The sequence below is a fragment of the Nerophis ophidion genome, linkage group LG08, assembly GCF_033978795.1.
Source record: "Nerophis ophidion isolate RoL-2023_Sa linkage group LG08, RoL_Noph_v1.0, whole genome shotgun sequence".
Taxonomy (NCBI): Eukaryota; Metazoa; Chordata; class Actinopteri; order Syngnathiformes; family Syngnathidae; genus Nerophis; species Nerophis ophidion.
The window spans coordinates 18,037,440-18,057,981 of record NC_084618.1 but is presented as its reverse complement, the minus strand read 5'-3'; the positions used below and the strand labels follow the sequence as shown (position 1 = coordinate 18,057,981).

General features: G+C 40.7%; 2 protein-coding genes across 5 annotated transcripts in view; one reads left to right on the top strand and one right to left on the bottom strand.

Moving 5' to 3' along the window:
* Positions 1–1,691: 1,691 nt before the first annotated feature.
* LOC133557451 (beta-1,3-galactosyl-O-glycosyl-glycoprotein beta-1,6-N-acetylglucosaminyltransferase 4-like) lies at positions 1,692–11,950 on the bottom strand. Of its 2 annotated transcripts, none has more exons than XM_061907918.1 (3): positions 11,817–11,950; positions 3,926–4,097; positions 1,692–3,847 (listed from the first exon to the last, which is right to left on the bottom strand). In XM_061907918.1, exon 3 carries the CDS (start codon positions 3,844–3,846, stop codon positions 2,584–2,586), a length of 1,263 nt encoding a protein of 420 aa, XP_061763902.1. In that variant the 5' UTR covers position 3,847; positions 3,926–4,097; positions 11,817–11,950; the 3' UTR covers positions 1,692–2,583. The 2 variants fall into 2 exon arrangements, with proteins under 2 accessions (XP_061763902.1, XP_061763901.1); XM_061907917.1 differs by having other exon boundaries at positions 3,976–4,097.
* The window catches only part of LOC133557449 (3-hydroxy-3-methylglutaryl-coenzyme A reductase-like), a 34,173-nt gene continuing 25,434 nt past the window's right edge, over positions 11,804–20,542 (top strand). For 2 of the 3 annotated variants that reach the window (XM_061907909.1, XM_061907908.1), the window contains exons 1-4: positions 11,804–11,948; positions 17,001–17,170; positions 18,717–18,828; positions 18,917–19,004. In XM_061907909.1, the coding sequence (XP_061763893.1) occupies positions 11,819–11,948; positions 17,001–17,170; positions 18,717–18,828; positions 18,917–19,004 (500 nt within the window). In that variant the 5' untranslated portion in view covers positions 11,804–11,818. Of the gene's footprint in view, positions 11,953–17,000; positions 17,171–18,716; positions 18,829–18,916; positions 19,005–20,542 lie in introns of all 3 variants that reach the window. The other variant, XM_061907911.1, reaches the window with a different exon arrangement.

Here is a 20,542-nt window from a genome sequence, read left to right as displayed (position 1 = left end):
TCTTGGATTTTCAAATTCTATTTGAGTTTTGTCTCTCTTAGAATTAAAAATGTCGAGCAAAGCCAGACCAGCTTGCTAGTAAATAAATAAAATTTTAAAAATTGAGGCAGCTCACTGGTAAGTGCTGCTATTTGAGCTACTTTTAGAACAGGCCAGCGTGCGACTCATCTGGTGCCCGCGGGCACCGCGTTGGTGAGCCCTGCTTTGGAGCATTCAGACCTATATTAACTACTTCCCAACTCTCATAACCATCAGACAACTCTAAGAACTACTTCTAGCCGGGTCCGCTCTAAATGAATCATTAACCTTAAACCATCAAGAACTATTGGCGCTTACACGTACCATTTGTACACATGAATGTTTAACCATGATAACCTGCTCTATTCATCCATTAGCTGCCCTCATGTGGACAAAGCAGCCCGGCAAGGATATAGTAGGAAACTATATTTGAGTTCAGCGTGCATCCATTGTGAACAAAACCCTTTATTTTACACCATTCCGTGTCAAAAAAGGTCTGTAAACCGTGTAACACACATTTACACATAAGTTACCTGACAAGTGGAGTGTTCTAATGTTGGGTTTTTCCGATGGTGACTATGGAACGGTTCACCCCCGACAATCAGAAATGGCACTTGTGCTCTGTTCATACCGGAAAATGTCAACTGATCAGCAGTAACAAAGTCTTCTTGGTAAGAACTTAGCGAGAATTCCAGTTTCTCGACCAGGGCATTGTATGACGACCAGGGTCCTACATTTACAGTGGGGCAAAAAAAGTATTTAGTCAGCCAGCGATTGTGCAAGTTCTCCCACTTAAAATGATGACAGAGGTCTGTAATTTTCATCATAGGTACACTTCAGCTGTGAGAGACAGAATGTGAAAAAAAAAATCCAGGAATTCACATTGTAGGAATTTTAAAGAATTTATTTGTAAATTATGGTGGAAAATAAGTATTTGGTCAACCATTCAAAGCTCTCACTGATGGAAGGAGGTTTTGGCTCAAAATCTCCCGATACATGGCCCCATTCATTCTTTCCTTAACACGGATCAATGGTCCTGTCCCCTTAGCAGAAAAACAGCCCCAAAGCATGATGTTTCCACCCCCATGCTTCACAGTAGGTGTGGTGTTCTTGGGATGCAACTCAGTATTCTTTTTCCTCCAAACACGACGAATGGAGTTTATACCAAAATGGATACATGGATGATACAGGAGAGGATTGGGAGAATGTCATGTGGTCAGATGAAACCAAAATAGAACTTTTTGGTATAAACTCAACTCGTCTTGAGACTTTGAGCCAAAACCTCCTTCCATCAGTGAGAGCTTTGAATGGTTGACCAAATACTTATTTTCCGCCATAATTTACAAATAAATTATTTAACATTCCTACAATGTGAATTTCTGGATTTTTTTTACAAAGCTCTCAGTGATGGAAGGAGGTTTTGGCTCAAAGTCTCAAGACGAGTTGAGTTTATACCAAAAAGTTCTATTTTGGTTTCATCTGACCACATGACATTCTCCCAATCCTCTGCTGTATCATCCATGTATCCATTTTGGTATAAACTCAACTCGTCGTGTTCGGAGGAAGAAGAATACTGAGTTGCATCCCAAGAACACCATACCTACCGTGAAGCATGGGGGTGGAAACATCATGCTTTGGGGCTGTTTTTCTGCTAAGGGGACAGGACCATTGATCCGTGTTAAGGAAAGAATGAATGGGGCCATGTATTGGGAGATTTTCCGCCAAAACCACCTTCCATCAGTGAGAGCTTTGAATGGTTGACCAAATACTTATTTTCCACCATATTTTACAAATAATGTCTTTAAAATTCCTACATTGTGAATTCCTGGATTTTTTTTCCCACATCCTGTCTCCCACAGTTGAAGTGTACCTATGATGAAAACTGCAGACCTCTGTCATCATTTTAAGTGGGAGAACTTGCACAATCCGTGGCTGACTAAATACTTTTTTGCCCCACTGTATTTCCCCGGAGTCCTCTACAGGCCTCAATTAATTAATCCACCCCAAAAAAAAACAAAAGCGGCACTGCTGGTCAACCACTCAAGTTGCCAAATATGGCAGATGTTATTTCCTTGTTAGGGCAGCACGGTGGGAGAGGGGTTAGTGCATCTGCCTCACAATACAAAGGTCTTGAGTAGTCCTGAGTTCGATCCCGGGCTCGGGATCTTTCTGTGTGGAGTTTGCATGTTCTCCCCGTGACTGCGTGGGTTCCCTGCGGGTACTCCGGGTTCTTCCCACTGCCGAAGACATGGACCTGGGGATAGGTTGATTTGCAACACTAAATGGTCCCTAGTGTGTGAATGTTGTCTGTCTGGACAAGTCTGGCGACAAGTCTGGACAAGTCTGGCGACTTGTCCAGGGTGGACCTTCCCATCCGCCCGAATGCAGCTGAGATAGGCTCCAGCAACCCCCCCGTGATGGATGGATGGATATTTCCCTGTTGCAATAAAGGGTTAAGATGATTGAAGGAAGATGGACTGTGGACTGTGGATTGATCCCTGTGGGACACCACAAGAGTCCCTTCATTCGTGGTGTAAAAAGCCTTCAGACTTGGTGAAGACGTCATTAGTCACAAGTGGATGTTGCTTTGGATTGTAAGAACTTTTGTTTCTCCTGCAGTATCTCTTCCAGGCACTGGATGGCTACCGGGTCCACTTTGGGGTCAAACTTGTTGGCGAACCAATGTCGGCTGTTTAGCAACCAGCGCACTTCGGCCGCGCCGTAGATGCAAACGCTGCGGATGTGTTTCCCCGTGCAGGGCGGGTAGAGCGCCTCCTCCAGGTAGTGCCATTTGACCAAACGGGTCTTGCTCATCAGGTCGGTGATGTCCGGCTCGCTCCTGGGAACCTCGCCCGGTACGCCCGGCAGTCTCATCAGCGTGGCCCAGAAGTGTTCGTCGGGCGAGTACGTGTCCTCCGACCAGGTCAGAAAGTCTTTGATCACGGCGGAGGTGCTCATGTAGACAACAAAGTCCCGTGAGAGCACGAAGTAAGCGTTGCCGATGAACATCTCAATGCCGTGGGGCGGGGCGCTCTTGGCCAGCTTGGTTTTCTTGGGCAACATCCGGTCCTTCTGCTCGTGGTGGAAGGTGAACCTCTGCTTCTTGTACTCGCTAGGTCGGGACGTCTCCAGCATGTTGGCGCCCCACAGGCCGGCCAGCTCTGACACCAGCTCCATGTTGGTCCTCAGGGGGAAGTCCTGCCCGCAGAGGTTGATAACATACTTCCATTGGACGTCCACCTCAAGGAGATCTGAGAGGCAGTTGAGGTCGGCTTTCAGGCGACTGATGCCGGCGTAAATGACGTACTCGCGCTTGGAGGCGATGAAGACGTTGGGCAAGCAGCGAGCTAAACCCTCCATCGCCGACCCAAACGTAGCGGTGGACTTTTGGTCGTAGTGGATGCAGAAGATGTTACTCGGCGAGTACAGCGCCCTGATCAGCCGCTCCACCATCCAGGCAGACTTGTGCACCACCAGGGAGTACGCCAATTGGAAATGTCTCTCCTGCTCGGTGGCGCACATGTCGTGGTAACCCCTGACCTGAAGGAAGAGCGAGCAGTCGGCTGTGAGGTCGCGCAGCGTCTCATCCGGGTCCTCTGAGACTTCCTCCCTCCTGATCACCAGCGACCGCCCCACCTCCACCGGGTCCAGGTCGTACACGGCCGAGCAGCTCACGTTGTACTTCCGAAACGTCGGCGCCTGGCTTGGGGGCGGCGGCGCCGGGCGACGTAGATTGTGAGCGACGTAGATGCAGACGCACAGCACGGCCAGTAGCGCCAGCCGGGGAGGGGACGTCTTTCTTCTCAGTGGAGGACATCTCACGTTCATTCTGTGAGGAAGCAGACTGCTAATACTATCTCCACATATCCTCTTGCAAAATGAGCCAATAAAATGGTCAATGATTTACCAAGAAGGCTGCAAAGATTGTTCACGAGGAAGTGCAACCCTTTCACATACCTTGAACCATCCGACGGTACCTTGTCCCGTTCCTCTGGAAATCTACAGCAGTGAAGTCAGAAATAAACCGTGTGGGGCGGTAACAGGAAGGTCATAGAAAGATCCGGAAAGAGCTCAGGAAGCTGAAAAGAAAAGTTATCTTTGTGTTTGATCGTGACACTTAACTTAGTACTTCTCAGCCTTCTGAGGGATGGCCGAATTATCAACTTATTCAATAAAAGGCGGACTGAAGCATGCCAAAGCACGCTCTGTTGACTTTTGGCAGGATGTGGTTTATTAACGTGACTAGAAAGTATTATTTATATAACAGGAAGGTTCAACATACTCAAGTTTGAGTTTATTTACCTAAAAACGGACTGGAATTTAAAATTGTTCTACTGAATGAGTCACTCAGAATGTACATGAAAAAAAAGAATGTGTGATTTACAATATTAAAGGCCTACTGAAATGAGATTTTCTTATTTAAACGGGGATAGCAGGTACATTCTATGTGTCATACTTGATCATTTCGCGATATTGCCATATTTTCGCTGAAAGGATTTAGTAGAGAACATCGACGATAAAGTTCGCAACTTTTGGTCGCTAATAAAAAAAGCCTTGCCTGTACGGGAAGTAGCAGACGATGTGCGCGTGACGTCACGGGTTTTAGGGCTCCTCACATCTGAACATTGTTTACAATCATGGCCACCAGCAGCGAGAGCGATTCGGACCGAGAAAGTGACGATTTCCCCATTAATATGAGCGAGGATGAAAGATTTGTGGATGAGGAAAGTGAGAGTGAAGGACTAGAAAAAAAAAGACTAGAGGGCATGTGGGAGCGATTCAGATGTTATTAGACACATTTACTAGGATAATTCTGGAAAATCCCTTATCTGCTTATTGTGTTACTAGTGAGATTATATGGTCGTAACTGTACAACCTGAAGGTCGGCCCCACACCTTTATTCAGCACCAGTCGACGGGTGGTGGCGATGCCCATCTCTGCCCTTAGCAAAGGACCCTCTTCGAAACACGATCTTTCGAAATGATCGCTGCATAATACACTGGACTTTGCGTGTGTGGTCCAATCCAACCGTGTTCGCTTGACATCTCCGTTCCATAGTAAAGCTTGACTGTCATCTTTCGGGAATGTAAACAATGAAACACCGCTTACCACCTACAGCTTTCTTCTTTGATGTCTCCATTGTCCATTGAACAAATTGCAAAAGATTCAGCAACACAGATGTCCAGAATACTGTGGAATTTCGCGAAGAAAACAGCCGACTTATAGCTGGGAACGGTGCTGGAACAAAATGTCCTCGACAATCCGTGACGTCACGCGCACGCGTCATCATACCGAGACGTTTCAGCAGGATATTTCGGCGCAAAATTTAAAATTGCAATTTAGTAAACTACCCCGGCCGTATTGGCATGTGTTGCAATGTTAATATTTCATCATTGACATATAAACTATCAGACTGGGTGGTCGGTAGTAGTGGGTTTCAGTAGGCCTTTAACTACGAAGGATAAAACACTGAATATTGACAAAATATGAACGTCACACCCCCTCTCCATCCACATATTTTACAATCAAGTGAAACTCAACAAAAATAGCAAAATATGAAAGTGAAGGGTAAAAATAAACCCCGCCTACAATCTGATACATCTGATAAAATACTACACGGTCTAGCTCCATCCTATCTTGCCGATTGTATTGTACCATATGTCCCGGCAAGAAATTTGCGTTCAAAGGACTCTGGCTTATTAGTGATTCCCAAAGCCCAAAAAAAGTCTGCAGGCTATAGAGCTTTTTCATTTCGGGCTCCAGTACTCTGGAATGCCCTCCCGGTAACAGTTTGCGATGCCACCTCAGTAGAAGCATGTAAGTCTCACCTTAAAACTCATTTGTATACTCTAGCCTTTAAATAGACTCCCTTTTTAGACCAGTTGATCTGCCGTTTCTTTTCTTTTTCTTCTATGTCCCACTCTCCCTTGTGGAGGGGGTCCGGTCCGATCCGGTGGCCATGTACTGCTCGCCTGTGTATCGGCTGGGGACATCTCTGCGCTGCTGATCCGCCTCCGCTTGTGATGGTTTCCTGCTGGCTCCGCTGTGAACGGGACTCTCGCTGCTGTGTTGGATCCGCTTTGGACTGGACTCTCGCGACTGTGTTGGATCCATTATGGATTGAACTTTCACAGTATCATGTTGAACTTTCACAGTATCATGTTAGACCCGCTCGACATCCATTGCTTTCCTCCTCTCCAAGGTTCTCATAGTCATCATTGTCACCGATGTCCCACTGGGTGTGAGTTTTCCTTGCCCTTATGTGGGCCTACCGAGGATGTCGTAGTGGTTTGTGCAGCCCTTTGAGACACTAGTGATTTAGGCCTATAAAAGTAAACATTGATTGATTGATTGATATATCACTAAGCTTTCTCATTGTCCCTTTGGGTTGAGTTTTTCCTTGCCCTGATGTGGGATCTGAGCCGAGGATGTCGTTGTGGCTTGTGCAGCCCTTTGAGACACTCGTGATTTAGGGCTATATAAGTAAACATTGATTGATTGATTGATTGATTGATTGATTGATTGATTGATTGATTGATTGATTGGACTCTGTTGTAAAAAATATCCTTCCATGCCTGTCCCTGAGACACACATTTCAAGCTGGCTTAATCTGGAAACACTCTGTGGCGAATAATCATTAACTTAGAATTTATTGGCAGTAACACATTGCAAAAAAGCTGCCACTGGAGCATTTTTACTACTGTTACATAGGCGTTTCTGGGTGTTGTTGATAAATGGCTTTGGCTTTGCATAGTAGAGTTTTAACTTGCACTTACAGATGTAGGGACAAACTGTAGTTACTAACAGTGTTTTTTCTGAAGTGTTCCTGAGCCCACGTGGTGATATCCTTTACACACTGATGTCAATTTTTGATGCGGTACCGCATGAGGGATCGCACGTGCAGTGATTTCTCCAGATCCTCTGAACCTTTTGATGATATGACGGACCGTAGATGGTGAAATCCCTAAATTCCTTGCAATAGCTGGTTGAGAAATGTTGTTCTTAAACAATTTGCTCAGGCGTTTGTTGACAAAGTGGTGACCGCCGCCCCCATCCTTGTTTGTGAAGGACTGAGCATTTCATGGAAGCTGATTTTATACCCAATAATGGCATCCACCTGTTCCCAATTAGCCCGTTCACATGTGGGATGTTCCAAATAAGTGTTTGATGAGCATTCCTCAACTTTCTCAGTCTTTTTTGCCACTTGTGCCAGCTTTTTTGAAATATGTTGCAGGCATCAAATTACAAATGAGCTAATATTTGCAAAAAAAATAACACATTTTTCCAGTTTGAATGTTTAGTATTTTGTTTTTCTTTGTAGTCTATTCAATTGAATATAATTTGAAAAGGATTTGCAAATCATTGTATTCTGTTTTTATTTTCCATTTATTTTTTTTATTACCTCAATGTTTTGTTTGAGAAAAATCCCTTCACTCCATCACGAAAAAGGCCTTTCATGAAGACATGAGATATGACGGCCATGTTTGATAACAAATATTTCCATTGTAAAACTCAAATATTTGAGTTTTACAATGGGAGTAAAGTCAGGGTTGTAAAATTGCATTCATGGTTCATACAGCTGCCATTGACATTAGGTGCCAGTTCTAAGATTTACTACATTCCTCCACACAATTAAATAAACCGCGCTAATAAATGTTTTTATTGCGTAAAGGAAAACATGCTTTGTTTAAATAAAATTCCACCCAAAAATGTAATGACGTCAAATCCAAATGAGGCATCAAGAGAAGTATCTCACACTTCTCTTTTCTAAAGTCAATCTGTACGGCAAATATAGATCATCTACATCATGGGTGTCAAACTCTGGCACGTGGGCGAAATTTGGCTCGGCGTGTAATTTCATTTGGCCCCTGAGGCAATATCAAATTAACATTACAGCTGGCCCGCCGGTATTATACAGCATTTAACCGTAATACTCATACTTGCCAACCCTCAAGATTTTCCGGGAGACTCCCGGATTTCAGTGTCCCTCCCAAATAACATTCTCCTATTTCCACACGGACAACAATATTGGGGGCGTGCCTTAAAGGCACTGCCTTTAGCGCCCTATACAACCTGTCGTCACGTCCGCTTTTCCTCCATACAAACAGCGTGCCGGCCCACTTGGTCAACAGCCATACAGGTCACACTGAGGGTGGCCGTACAGACAACTTTAACACTGTTACAAATGTGCGCCACACTGTGAACCCACACCAAACAAGAATGACAAGCACATTTCGGGAGAACATCCGCACCGTGACACAACATAAACACAACAGAACAAATACCCAGAAACCCTTGCAGCACTAACTCTTGCGGGACGCTACAATATAAACCCCCCCGCTATCAACAACCCCCCCTCCCATTTATTTTCAAATTTATTAGTGTGTGGAAAAAGTTAATGTTAATATTTACCTGAGAAGGCTGCAAATAGAAAAGAGGCATTAAATGTTTTATTAAAATGTTATTTAATATGCCATTGATGTTTTGTTCCTTTGTTTTTTGAAAGTTGATTTTGCACTATTAAGTTATATGAGCGTTGCTTGTTCCATATTCAGTGTTAAAGCAAATCAGTGTAGCAAACTGAGCAATAGTTATCGATATTTTTTAATTATTATTATTTGAAACTTAATTTTGCATGTCACTATAAAGTTATATAAGTCTTGCTTGTTCAATATTCAATGCAAAACTTGTTGGGGTCCCTATTAAAAGGTTAATTTGTTCAACTTTGACCCGTGGCTTTGTTCAGTTTAAAATTTTGGCCCATTCTGTATTTGAGTTTGATACCACTGATCTACATCAACGATATGGTTTGTCTGAGTGGCTGGTAAAGACAGATTAAAAATCATAAAAATAAAATAAAATGTTGTTGATTTTTTTTTTTTATCGATTTAGAATCCTGACTCATTCAAAAATATATATTTTTTACAACCCCTATCCTCAAATACTATGAATTCCAAGACAGATTAATTTAAATAGATTTTTTGTTTTTCATCGTTTGAAAATCGCTACAATATAAGAATCGCGATTAATTCGAAAATCTTTTTTTTTTTTTACAGCCTTATCTCCCAATGCTATGTATTCCAGGACAGATTTTAGGGAAATTAGTTTTTTTTTAGTTTTTTTTTTAATTGTTTAAGAATCGTTTTAAATAAGAATCGCGATTAGTTTGAAAATCTTTTTTTTTTTTACACCCATATCCTACAATACTATGAATTCCAGGACAGATTTTTACAAAATTATAGGGTTTTTTAAATCTTTTTTTTCATTGATTAATTAGAAATAAGAATCGTGATTATTCAAAAATATATTTTTTAAACACGCCTGTTCTTTGATACCCTGAATTCCAGGATACATTTTTAAAAATGTGTGGTTTTTTTTCATCTTTTTTTTTTTCATCGATTAAGAATCATTACAAATAAGAATCGCAATTAATTGGAAAATCTTTTTTGTTCTTCACACCCCTATTCTAAAATACTATGAATTCCAGGACAAATTTTTTGAAAATTTGTGTTGTTTTTTTAATATTTTTTTTTTTATTGATTAAGAATCGTTAAAAAAAAGAATCGCGATTAATTCGAAAATCTTTTTTTTTCTTCACACCCTTATTCTAAAATATCATGAATTCCAGGACAGATTTTTTGAAAATTTGTGTTCCATTTTTAAGATTTTTTCTTTTATTGATTAAGAATCGTTACAAAAAAAGAATTGCGATTAATTAAAAAACATGTATATTTTTTACACCCCTATCCTACAATACTATGAATTCCAGGACAGATTTTTCCAAAATTTGTGTATTTTTAAAATCTTTTTTTTTCATTGATTAAGAATCGTTACAGATTAAAATCGCGATTAATTCGAAAATCTTTTTTTTTAACATGCCTGTTCGCCAATACTATGAATTCTAGGACAAATTTTTTTAAATGTGTGTTTTTTTTAAATCAATTTTGTTTTCATTGTTTAAGAATCGTTACAAATTAAGATCGCGATTAATTTGAAAAAATGTTTTAACACGCCTGTTCTCCAATACAATGAATTCTTGGACAAATTTTTAAAAATGTGTTTTTTTTAATAATTTTTTTTTCATCAATTAAGAATCGTTACAAAAAATAATCACGATTAATTCGCAAATATATATTTTTTAATCCCTCCAGTACTATGAATTCCTAGACAGATTTTTCTGAAAATTTGTGTTTTTGTTAAATCTTTTTTTATTTTCATCGATTAAGAATCGTTACAAAAAAGAATCGCGATTAATTCGAAAATCTTTTTTTTTCTTCACACCCTTATTCTAAAATATCATGAATTCCAGGACAGATTTTTTGAAAATTTGTGTTCCATTTTTAAGATTTTTTCTTTTATTGATTAAGAATCGTTACAAAAAAAATTGCGATTAATTAAAAAATATATATATTTTTTACACCCCTATCCTAAAATACTATGAATTCCAGAACAGATTTTTCCAAAATTTGTGTATTTTTTTTTTTCATTGATTAAAAATCGTTAAAAATTAAAATCACGATTAATTCGAAAAAATTTTTTTAACATGCCTGTTCACCAATACCATGAATTCCAGGACAATTTTTTAAAAATGTGTGTTTTTTTAAATAATATTTTTTTCATCGATTAAGAATCGTTACAAAAAATAATCACGATTAATTAGAAAATATATATTTGTTACACACCTATTCTCCAATACTATGAATTCCTAGACAGATTTTTTTGAAAATGTATGTTTTTCTTCAATCTTTTTTTTTTTTAATTATTGATTAAGAATCGTTACAAATAAGAATCGCAATTAATTAAAATATATGTATATATATTTTACACCCCTATCCTACAATACTATGAATTCCAGGACAGATTTTTACAAAATGTGTGTTTTTTTTTAATATTTTTTTTTTCATCGATTAAGAATTGTTACAAATAAGAATCGCGATTACCGGTAATTCGAAAATCTTTTTTCAACACGCCTGTCCTCCAATACTATGAATTTCAAAAAAATATGTGCTGAGATAGGCTCCAACTCCCCCGCGACCCTGAACAAGACAAGCTGTAGAAAATGGATGGATGGATGTTTTTTTTAAATCCAATTTGTATTAATTTACAAGTATTAATTTATGAAACAGACATTTTTTTGTTAACATGTTAAAGGGGTTTAATAACAATAAAAGCATGTTTAACACATATATTCATTTATTTTATGAAGAAAAGGAAGTAAGTTGACTTGCACTGATTTGAATCAGACAAAATTCACAGTCGTGCTGATAACTGCTACATTTTCGAGGTGAAAAAATGTCCAATGCCACATTAGAGTGGTTGGGTTTGTTTTATTTATTTTTTTACTCTTTACAAGAAATACATAAACGGCAAAGTCTGCAGCTTGCGAGCTTGTGTGCGCTAGCTTTCAGAGACTCTTATTTTGTCAGCGCAGGCAGGATGGAGCGGTCGGTTGTCAGGATTTTCACAGCCGGCGCAGGGTGAGAGTCTGTTGAAAATAAAGTGTTTCTCTCGCCTTCCTGACTGTGTTTTTATTTCAACGACAAAGAATGAGTGAAAAAAGTGATGTCATAGTGTTGAGTGATGATTGCTATTTTTTTTCATGCCTGGCTGGCGATCGACTTTCAGCACAGTCGTCTTGGTTATCAACTTCCGATTCCGGTGTTGGCATATGACACAAAAAATGTTTTTGGTCAGTTTTTTTTTTAAATTTTTACTAACTTCTCATGTAATTGTCTGTTTTTTAATTCTCATGTATAAATAGTCCACTAAAAATAAAATTCTCTAAAACAAACACTTACTGATGCATGACGTCACTTCCGGACTGGCACAAATTGACACAGCAGCCATTGGTTACCTCACACTCCGGCTCCTCCGCGGAGGGACAACGTATTCCTGTCATGGAAGTACCTCTCTGACCACTCGGAAACGAGGCATGTAAGGGTTGTGTTATGCTTTTTGTACAAATATACTACTTCCTCTCTGACTCAGCACATTTTCTCTACAGCCGGAGTGGCGTAATATGGGCGTGACTGCTAATGCTAATGCTTCATGCTAACGACAAGCTAATGCTACCTGTTTGTAAACGCAAACATATTCGTTTGTGTTGCCCCTATAAATAAGATTCTACTCTGGTTTTTGTGTCTAAACTGTTAATTAAATGCTGTTTCAGCTGTTTGCTGAATCTGCTTCTGCTAACAGTGTTTATGCACCTAATATATATATACGGTGTGTATAAATATGTATGTAAATATATAGATAAATATGTACATATAAATTTATATACTCTGAACAAAAATAGCATATCAACCCTTTAGGTTGTGCTCCCATTTTTCATGTGTTCAACTCAAAGTTGTGAAACTTTTTGCTGTATACACAAACGACCTATTCCTTTCAAATAATGCTCCCAAAATTGTCCATGAGGCCGGTTGGATGTACTGCCAAGTTCTCTGAAAGGCCTTTCAATTAGCGCTGGGCGATATTGCCTTTTATCAATACCACAATATTTTTAGGCCATATCGCGATATACAATATATTTCTCGGTATTTTGCCTTAGCCTTAAATGAACACTGGATACATATAATCACAGCAGTATGGTGATTCTATGTGTCTACATTAAAACTTTCTTGTTCCTACTGCACTAATATATGCTATTTTTAAACTTTCATGAAGAGAAGGGGGCTTCACGGTGGCAGAGGGGTTAGTGCGTCTGCCTCACAATACGAAGGTCCTGCAGTCCTGGGTTCAAATCCAGGCTCGGGATCTTTCTGTGTGGAGTTTGCATGTTCTCCCCGTGAATGCGTGGGTTCCCTCCGGGTACTCCGGCTTCCTCCCACTTCCAAAGACATGCACCTGGGGATAGGTTGATTGGCAACACTAAATTGGCCCTAATGTGTGAATGTGAGTGTGAATGTTGTCTGTCTATCTGTGTTGGCCCTGCGATGAGGTGGGGACTTGTCCAGGGTGTACCCCGCCTTCCGCCCGATTGTAGCTGAGATAGGCGCCAGCGCCCCCCGCAACCCCAAAAGGGAATAAGCGGTAGAAAATGGATGGATGGATGAAGAGAAGGAAATCACAACTAAGTCAATTTCCCAAAACTGTATTGTTCACGAGTGGGGGAAGAGTGGATCGTGAGATCGACAGGCGGATCGGTGCGGCGTCTTCAGTAATGCGGACGTTGTACCGATCCATTGTGGTGAAGACGGAGCTGAGCCGGAAGGCAAAGCTCTCAATTTACCGGTCGATCTACGTTCCCATCCTCACCTATGGTCATGAGCTTTGGGTCATGACCGAAAGGATAAGATCACGGGTACAAGCGGCCGAAATGAGTTTCCTCCGCCCTGTGGCGGGGCTCTCCCTTAGAGATAGGGTGAGAAACTCTGCCCTCCGGGAGGAACTCAAAGTAAAGCCGCTGCTCCTTCACATCGAGAGGAGCCAGATGAGGTGGTTCGGGCATCTGGTCAAGATGCCACCTGAACGCCTCCCTAGGGAGGTGTTTAGGGCACGGGGAAGACCCAGGACACGTTGGGAAGACTATGTCTCCCGGCTGGCCTTGGAACGCCTCGGGATCCCCCGGGAAGAGCTAGACGAAGTGTCTAGGGAGAGGGAAGTCTGGGTTTCCCTGCTTAGGCTGTTGCCCCCGCGACCCGACCTCTGATAAGCGGAAGAAGACGGATGGATGGATGGATGTATTTATTAAAGTAATTAGCAGGTGACTTTTGAAATGATGCTACATATTAGCAGTATTGCTACTTTTAGTAGCAACGCTTGTGCCCCACACATGACAAATTAAAGTTGTCTATTCGACATATTCCCGCTTGAAGCCGAACCACCGCCAGACGATGGGCACCGTGCTCTTTTTCTTGGGAATTAATTCTTCCTTCATTTGTTACGAGATTTGCACCTTCTTTCTCTCGCAACAACCCGCTAGCATCACAGCTAACGTTAGCCACGCGGCTACCTCTGTTCGGCGAGGGCGTATACGTATGTGACGTATGATGTGACAGTAAATGACGTATGTAAGAATGTGTGCCTGCTTGTCTGTGAGGAGAGACAGGAAAGAGTGGAAAGAGCCTGTAGTGTAAAATGCCCGCAGCTAAAAGCAGCTGCATGAGAACGTATATTCGAATATTACGATACTCATTTTCTATATCGCACAGAGACAAACCCGCGATATATCGTATATATATCGATATAACGCCCAGTGTTATTAATTGTGTATAAATTATTAATTTTATTAATTTTCCTGACGGAATCAATAAAGTACTATCTATCTATCTATCTATCTAAATGTGTATGTAACTATATAAATAAATATGTATATATATATTTATGTACTATGAACAATAATATCAACTCAACCCTTTAGTTTGTGCTCCCATTTCTCATGAGTTCAACTCAAAGTTGTGAAACATTTTTGCTGTATACACAAACGACCTATTCCTTTCAAATATTGCTCACAAAATTGTCAGTGAGGCCGGTTGGATGTACTGCCAAATTCTCTGAAAGGCCTTTCAATTCACGGTCAACAGCTCTCCTAATTGTGCCATATCACAAGAAGTCTTGTATAGAGTACCTGAAAGTAGGGCTGGGCGATATTGCCTTTTTTAATATTGTGATATTTTAGGCCGTATCGTGATTTACCATATATATTACGATATTTTGCCTTGGCCTTGAATGAACACTGGATGCATATAAACACAGCATTATGATGATTATATGTGTATACATTAAAACATTCTTCTTCATACTGCATTCATATATGCTACTTTTAAACTTTCATGCAGAGAGGGAAATCACAACTAAGTCAATTGACCAAAAGTGTATTTATTCAAGTTATTAAGCAATGGCACAAACATTCAAGTCATTTCCAAAACATAAAGTGCAAGATTGTCAGAGACATTTTAAGTGTCAAATAAAAATGAGCTGCATAATAGGAAATCAAATAGTATTTGTCCTTCACTATGTGGTATGTTACTACGGTTATGAAATTCTCTTCATTCTCTAGCGAGTGACTTTTCAAATGATGCTACATACTAGCAGCAATGCTACTTTTTATAGCGACGCTTTTCCCCCCCACACTTGACAAATTATGGTTGTCTGTTCGACATATTCCCACTTGAATCCGAACCACCGCCAGACGATGGAAACCCTGCTGTTTTTATTGGGAATTAAGTCTTCCTTCATTTGTTACCAGAGCCGCACCTTCTTTCTCTCGTACGGCTACGTTAGCGGCTAACGTAGCCCAGTATGCTACCTCTTTCCTGCTGCGAGGTCGGACACGTATGTGACGTATGACGTGACAGTATGTGACTTATGTAAGAATGTGCGCCTGCTTGTCTGTGAGAAGGAAAGACAGGAAAGAGTGAGAAGAGCCTGAAGTGTACGCCCGCAGCTATAAGCAACTGCGTGAGAACGTTTACTCGAATATTACGATATAGTCATTTTCTATATCGCATAGAGACAAACCCGCGATGTATCGTATGTATCGATTTATCGCCCAGCCCTACCTGGAAGCAATACCGGTCGGTACTTGAGTAAAAGTCCAAGTATCTAACCAGAAAATGACTTGAGTAAAAGATAAAGTCAACATTTACAAGATGACTTTGGTTAAACTACCTGACATTTAGTATACTCAAGTCCTAAAAAAACTATCTAATACAAAATTAGCTCCAGTATTACAAGAGAAACTATTTTAACAAAATGAAGGATGCAGACTTTTGCAAGCCTACATTCACGCCACTCCTTCAAAATATGTGGGGTTTTTTTTAACTTGAAAACAAATTAAACTAATATATCGGAGCCCCAGAAAAAAACCACACAAAGTCTGACGCTGTTTTTACATTTTATTACCAAACTTATTAAAACAAACGGCACAATTCCCACAGGTTTTACCTCCCGTGAAAACACTAATGTCTCCGTGACTCCACAATTCCCCGGATACACAACAACACTTCCTTATTCTCTGCCAATCAGCTTTCAGGCATGGACGGTGTGTTTCCAAATTTGGGAAAAACTGACATCAAATCCAAACCCTATGATCATAAAACATTAATACCAGCTGGACGTTATATAATTGATATATATCTCCTGATGATTGAGGGAACCCCTCATGAAACAGTTCTGTAGAGACGAAGTAGTCTTGTGATTTTTCCCACACCTACATATATATATATATATATATATATATATATATATAGCCTATTATGTGCGCACAATTGACAAGTGATGTACCGAAAACTTGGCCACCAAAAATACTTTGATCACCGAATACCTCGGTGCCAAAACCGGATGTAAACAAAACGGACGTCATTGTGTCCGGAGCGTTGTCAGTATGTCTGCAACATAATTTTAATATATTGGAGATATACCTTCAGACAGCCGTCTAAAAAATTTGCAGATATTGAGAGGACAGTGGCAACTTTTAAAAAGAGAAAATCCAACTGGAGCAGAGTGTTTAAAACACAAGTACATTTTAAACCATCTGAAACAGATTCGAGGTTCAAATATGCATGAAAACAATCCTACAGACGGTTAAGTAAGTATAACCAATTTTATTTATACTGTAAAACTTACAAACATTGCTGGGAATGATGAAAGAGTAGAAACACAAGGGTCAGCTAAAAAAACTAAAGAAAACAAAAAAAAAAAGTCACTGCTGGTAAATGGAAGGACACTGTACAGAGCATACCTTTTTTTTCCTTTTTATAAAATCATTTTTATTAATGCCGCTAATAAAAAATAAAAAAAATCCATACATTAGCCGCGTCGTCTTATAAGCCGCAGGGTGCAAAGTGTAAGTAAAAGGTAGCGGCTCATAGTCAGAAATTTACGCTATTTTGTTTCCTGTCCACCGTCTTGCCTATGCGAAGACAAAAGGGACTAGAATTTGATGTTAGAAGTTCAGGGATGCCTTTTTATTTATACTTGAGGAATAGTTTTTGCTTATTGTTAGTGATTTTTGTGTCTTTCCTTCCATATGACAGCAAAGACCATGTTGGCGAGACTGTTCCGGCTCCACGGCCTGCTGGTGGCCGCCCACCCGTGGGAGGTGATCATCGGCACGCTGGCGCTCACCGTCTGCCTCATGTCCATGAACAGCCTGACCGCCAGCGGCCACATGTGCAGCTGGAACAACTGTCCCAAAGTCGACGAGGTGAGAAGACGACGCATGTTTTTGTTTTCAATAATATCTTCAAGACCTACCTAGACCTAGGTATATTTGTTTTCATTGATAGATACAGTTATGTGTACTTTTCAGAACTGGAAGCTAAACAGTAATGGTCCAAGCATGGATCCCTGTGGGATGCCATGGCTAACATCTTTGTTACCAATACATACTAATTGGAAAAATAGCTTTTAAAGGCCTACTGAAACCCACTACTACCGACCACGCAGTCTGATAGTTTATATGTCAATGATGAAATCTTAACATTGCAACACATGCCAATACGGCCCGTTTAGTTTACTAAATGACAATTTTAAATTTCCCGCGGAGTTTCTTGTTGAAAACGTCACGGAATGATGACGCGTGACGTCACCGGTTGTAGCGGACATATTAGCCCAGCACCACTTATGACTAAAAGTCGTCTCTTTTCATCGCATAATTACACAGTAATTTGGACTTCTGTGTTGCTGAATCTTTTGCAATTTGTTCAATTAATAATGGAGACTATAAAGAATAATGCTATTGGTGGAAAGCGGTGGATTGCAGCTGCCTTTAGCACCGAAACACAGCATGTGTTTCTTTGTTGTGAAGTTTTAACACAGAGCGGTCAAGCGAACATGGTTCTCTACGTCAACCAGCAAGGTTTTGGATGGGAAAATTGTGATATTAAGTCAGCTCTTACCGGAGACTTCAGTGGATTACGCGACTTCCTCCTGCAGCTGTCAAAAAGGTAGCTGTGATCTTGGCTCCTCCATTGGCTTCTCTGAGAGACACTGGCGTTCACCGCAGCCATCCGACTTTCAGGTATGTCTTTACAATCTTAGTAAAACACTATTAAAACAATAAGCAGATAAGGGATCTTCCAGAATTATCCTAGTAAACGTGTCTAATTACATCTGAAACGCTCCCACTGCCGCCGCCTGGAGCCGTTGCCTTTTCTTTTTTTCTTTTTTTTAAGTGCCTCACTCTAACTTTCCTCATCCACAAATCTTTTATCCTCGCTGAAATTAATGGGGAAATTGTCGCTTTCTCGGTCCGAATAGCTCTTGCTGCTGGAGGCTATGATTATAAATAATGTTCAGATGTGAGAAGCCCTACAACCAGTGACGTCACACGCACATCGCCTGCTACTTCCGGTAAAAGCAAGGCTTTTTTATTAGCGACCAAAAGTTGCAAACTTTATCGTCGATGTTCTCTACTAAATCCCAGCAAAAATATGGCAATATCGCGAAATGATCAAGTATGACACATAGAATGGACCTGCTATCCCCGTTTAAATAAGAAAATCTCATTTCAGTAGGCCTTTAAACCAAGTTAAAGCAATTGCTTTTATGTTAATGACATATCCGAGTGGGATTTTTTTTTTACCTCGCCTCTGTCACAAGTTCTTGCATGTGTGCGGTTCAATTGGTTTTCTTTAATGTGCGAAGAACCTGTTCCCAGACCTGCTCACTGTGAAATGTACCTATTGTCGCTTCATATCACCAACATGACATTTTTCAACACAAAACCTCGCATGTGTGTCCCCTTTTAGCAAGTCCAGAGCAGCGACGTCATCATCCTAACTGTCACACGCTGCATCGCCATCGTTTACATCTACTTCCAGTTCAAGAACCTCAGACAACTGGGCTCCAAATACATACTGGGTCAGTAGGATGCCATGTTTGAAGACATGTGCGGTGCCATTCAAGCTCACCTTATGTGGCTTTCTCTCTCCCTGTCTCTCTCTCGCAGGTATCGCAGGGCTATTCACGCTCTTCTCCAGCTTTGTTTTCAGTTCAGTCGTCATCCACTTTTTTGGCAGAGAGCTGACGGGCCTCAAGTAAGTCTTCAGTCCTTGACTTCACCACTAAATGTTGCCATAATGCCAGACTTGGACCTTTTTAAAGCTTCCCTTTTACAAACCCCAAAAGCAGTGAGGTTGGCACGTTGTGTAAATGGTAAATAAAAACAGAATACAATGATTTGCAAATCCTTTTCAACCTATATTCAATTGAATAGACTGCAAAGGCAAGATACATAACGTTCAAACCGGAAGACTTTACTTTTTGCAAATATTAGCTCATTTGGAATTTGATGCCTGCATCATGATGCAAAAAAATCTGGCACAAGTGGCAAAAAAAAAAGACTGAAAAATTTGAATAATGCTCATCAAACACTTATTTGGAACATGCCACAGGTGAACAGGCTAATTTGTAACAGGTGGGGGCCATGATTGGGTATAAAAGCAGCTTCCATGAAATGCTCAGTCATTCACAAACAAGTGAAGTGAATTATATTTATATAGCGCTTTTTATCCAGTGACTCAAAGCGCTTTACATAGTGAAACCCAATATCTAAGTTACATTTAAACCAGTGTGGGTGGCACTGGGAGCAGTCGGGTAAAGTGTCTTGCCCAAGGACACAACGGCAGTGACAAGGATGGCGGAAGCGGGTTTCAAACCTGCAACCCTCAAGTTGCTGGCACGGCCGCTCTACCAACGGACCTATACCGCAAGGATGGGGCGAGGGTCACCACTTTGTCGACAAGTGCGTGAGCAAATTGTCAAACAGTTTAAGAACAACATTTCTTAACCAGCTATTGAAAGGAATTTAGGGATTTCACCATCTACGGTCCGTAATATCATCAAAAAGTTTAGAGAATCTGGAGAAATCGCTGCATGTAAGCGATGATATTACAGACCTTCGATCCATCAGGCGGTACCGCATCAAAAAGAGACATCAGTGTGTAAATGATATCACCACATGGGCTCATGAACACTTCAGAAAACCACTGTCAGTAACTACAGTTTGTCGCTACATCTGTAAGTGCAAGTTAAAACTCAACTATGCAAAGCCAAAGCCATTTATCAACAACACCCAGAAACGCTGCCGGCTTCGCTGGGCTCTAGCTCATCTAGGATGGACCGATGCACATTTCAAATTGTTTTTGGAAACTGTGGACGTCATGTCCTAAGGACCAAAGGGGAAAAGAACCATCCCGATTGTTATCCAGTTTTTGGTGCAGTATAGCTCGATTGGTAGAGCCACCGTGCCAGCAACTTGAGGGTTCCAGGTTCAATCCCTGCTTCCGCCCACCTAGTTACTGCCGTTGTGTCCTTGAGCAAGACACTTTACCCACCTGCTCCCAGTGCCACCCACACTGGTTTAAATGTAACTTAGATATTGGGTTTCACTATGTAAAGCGCTTTGAGCCACTAGAGAAAAGCGCTATATAAATATAATTCACTTCACTTCACTTATAGGCGCAAAGTTCAAAAGCCAGCATCTGTGATGGTTTGGTGGTGTAAAAAGGAATCAATTGTAGATAGAAGATTAAAAGTCAACTCTACAGTATGGCAGTTTTTTGGAATTTTTAAA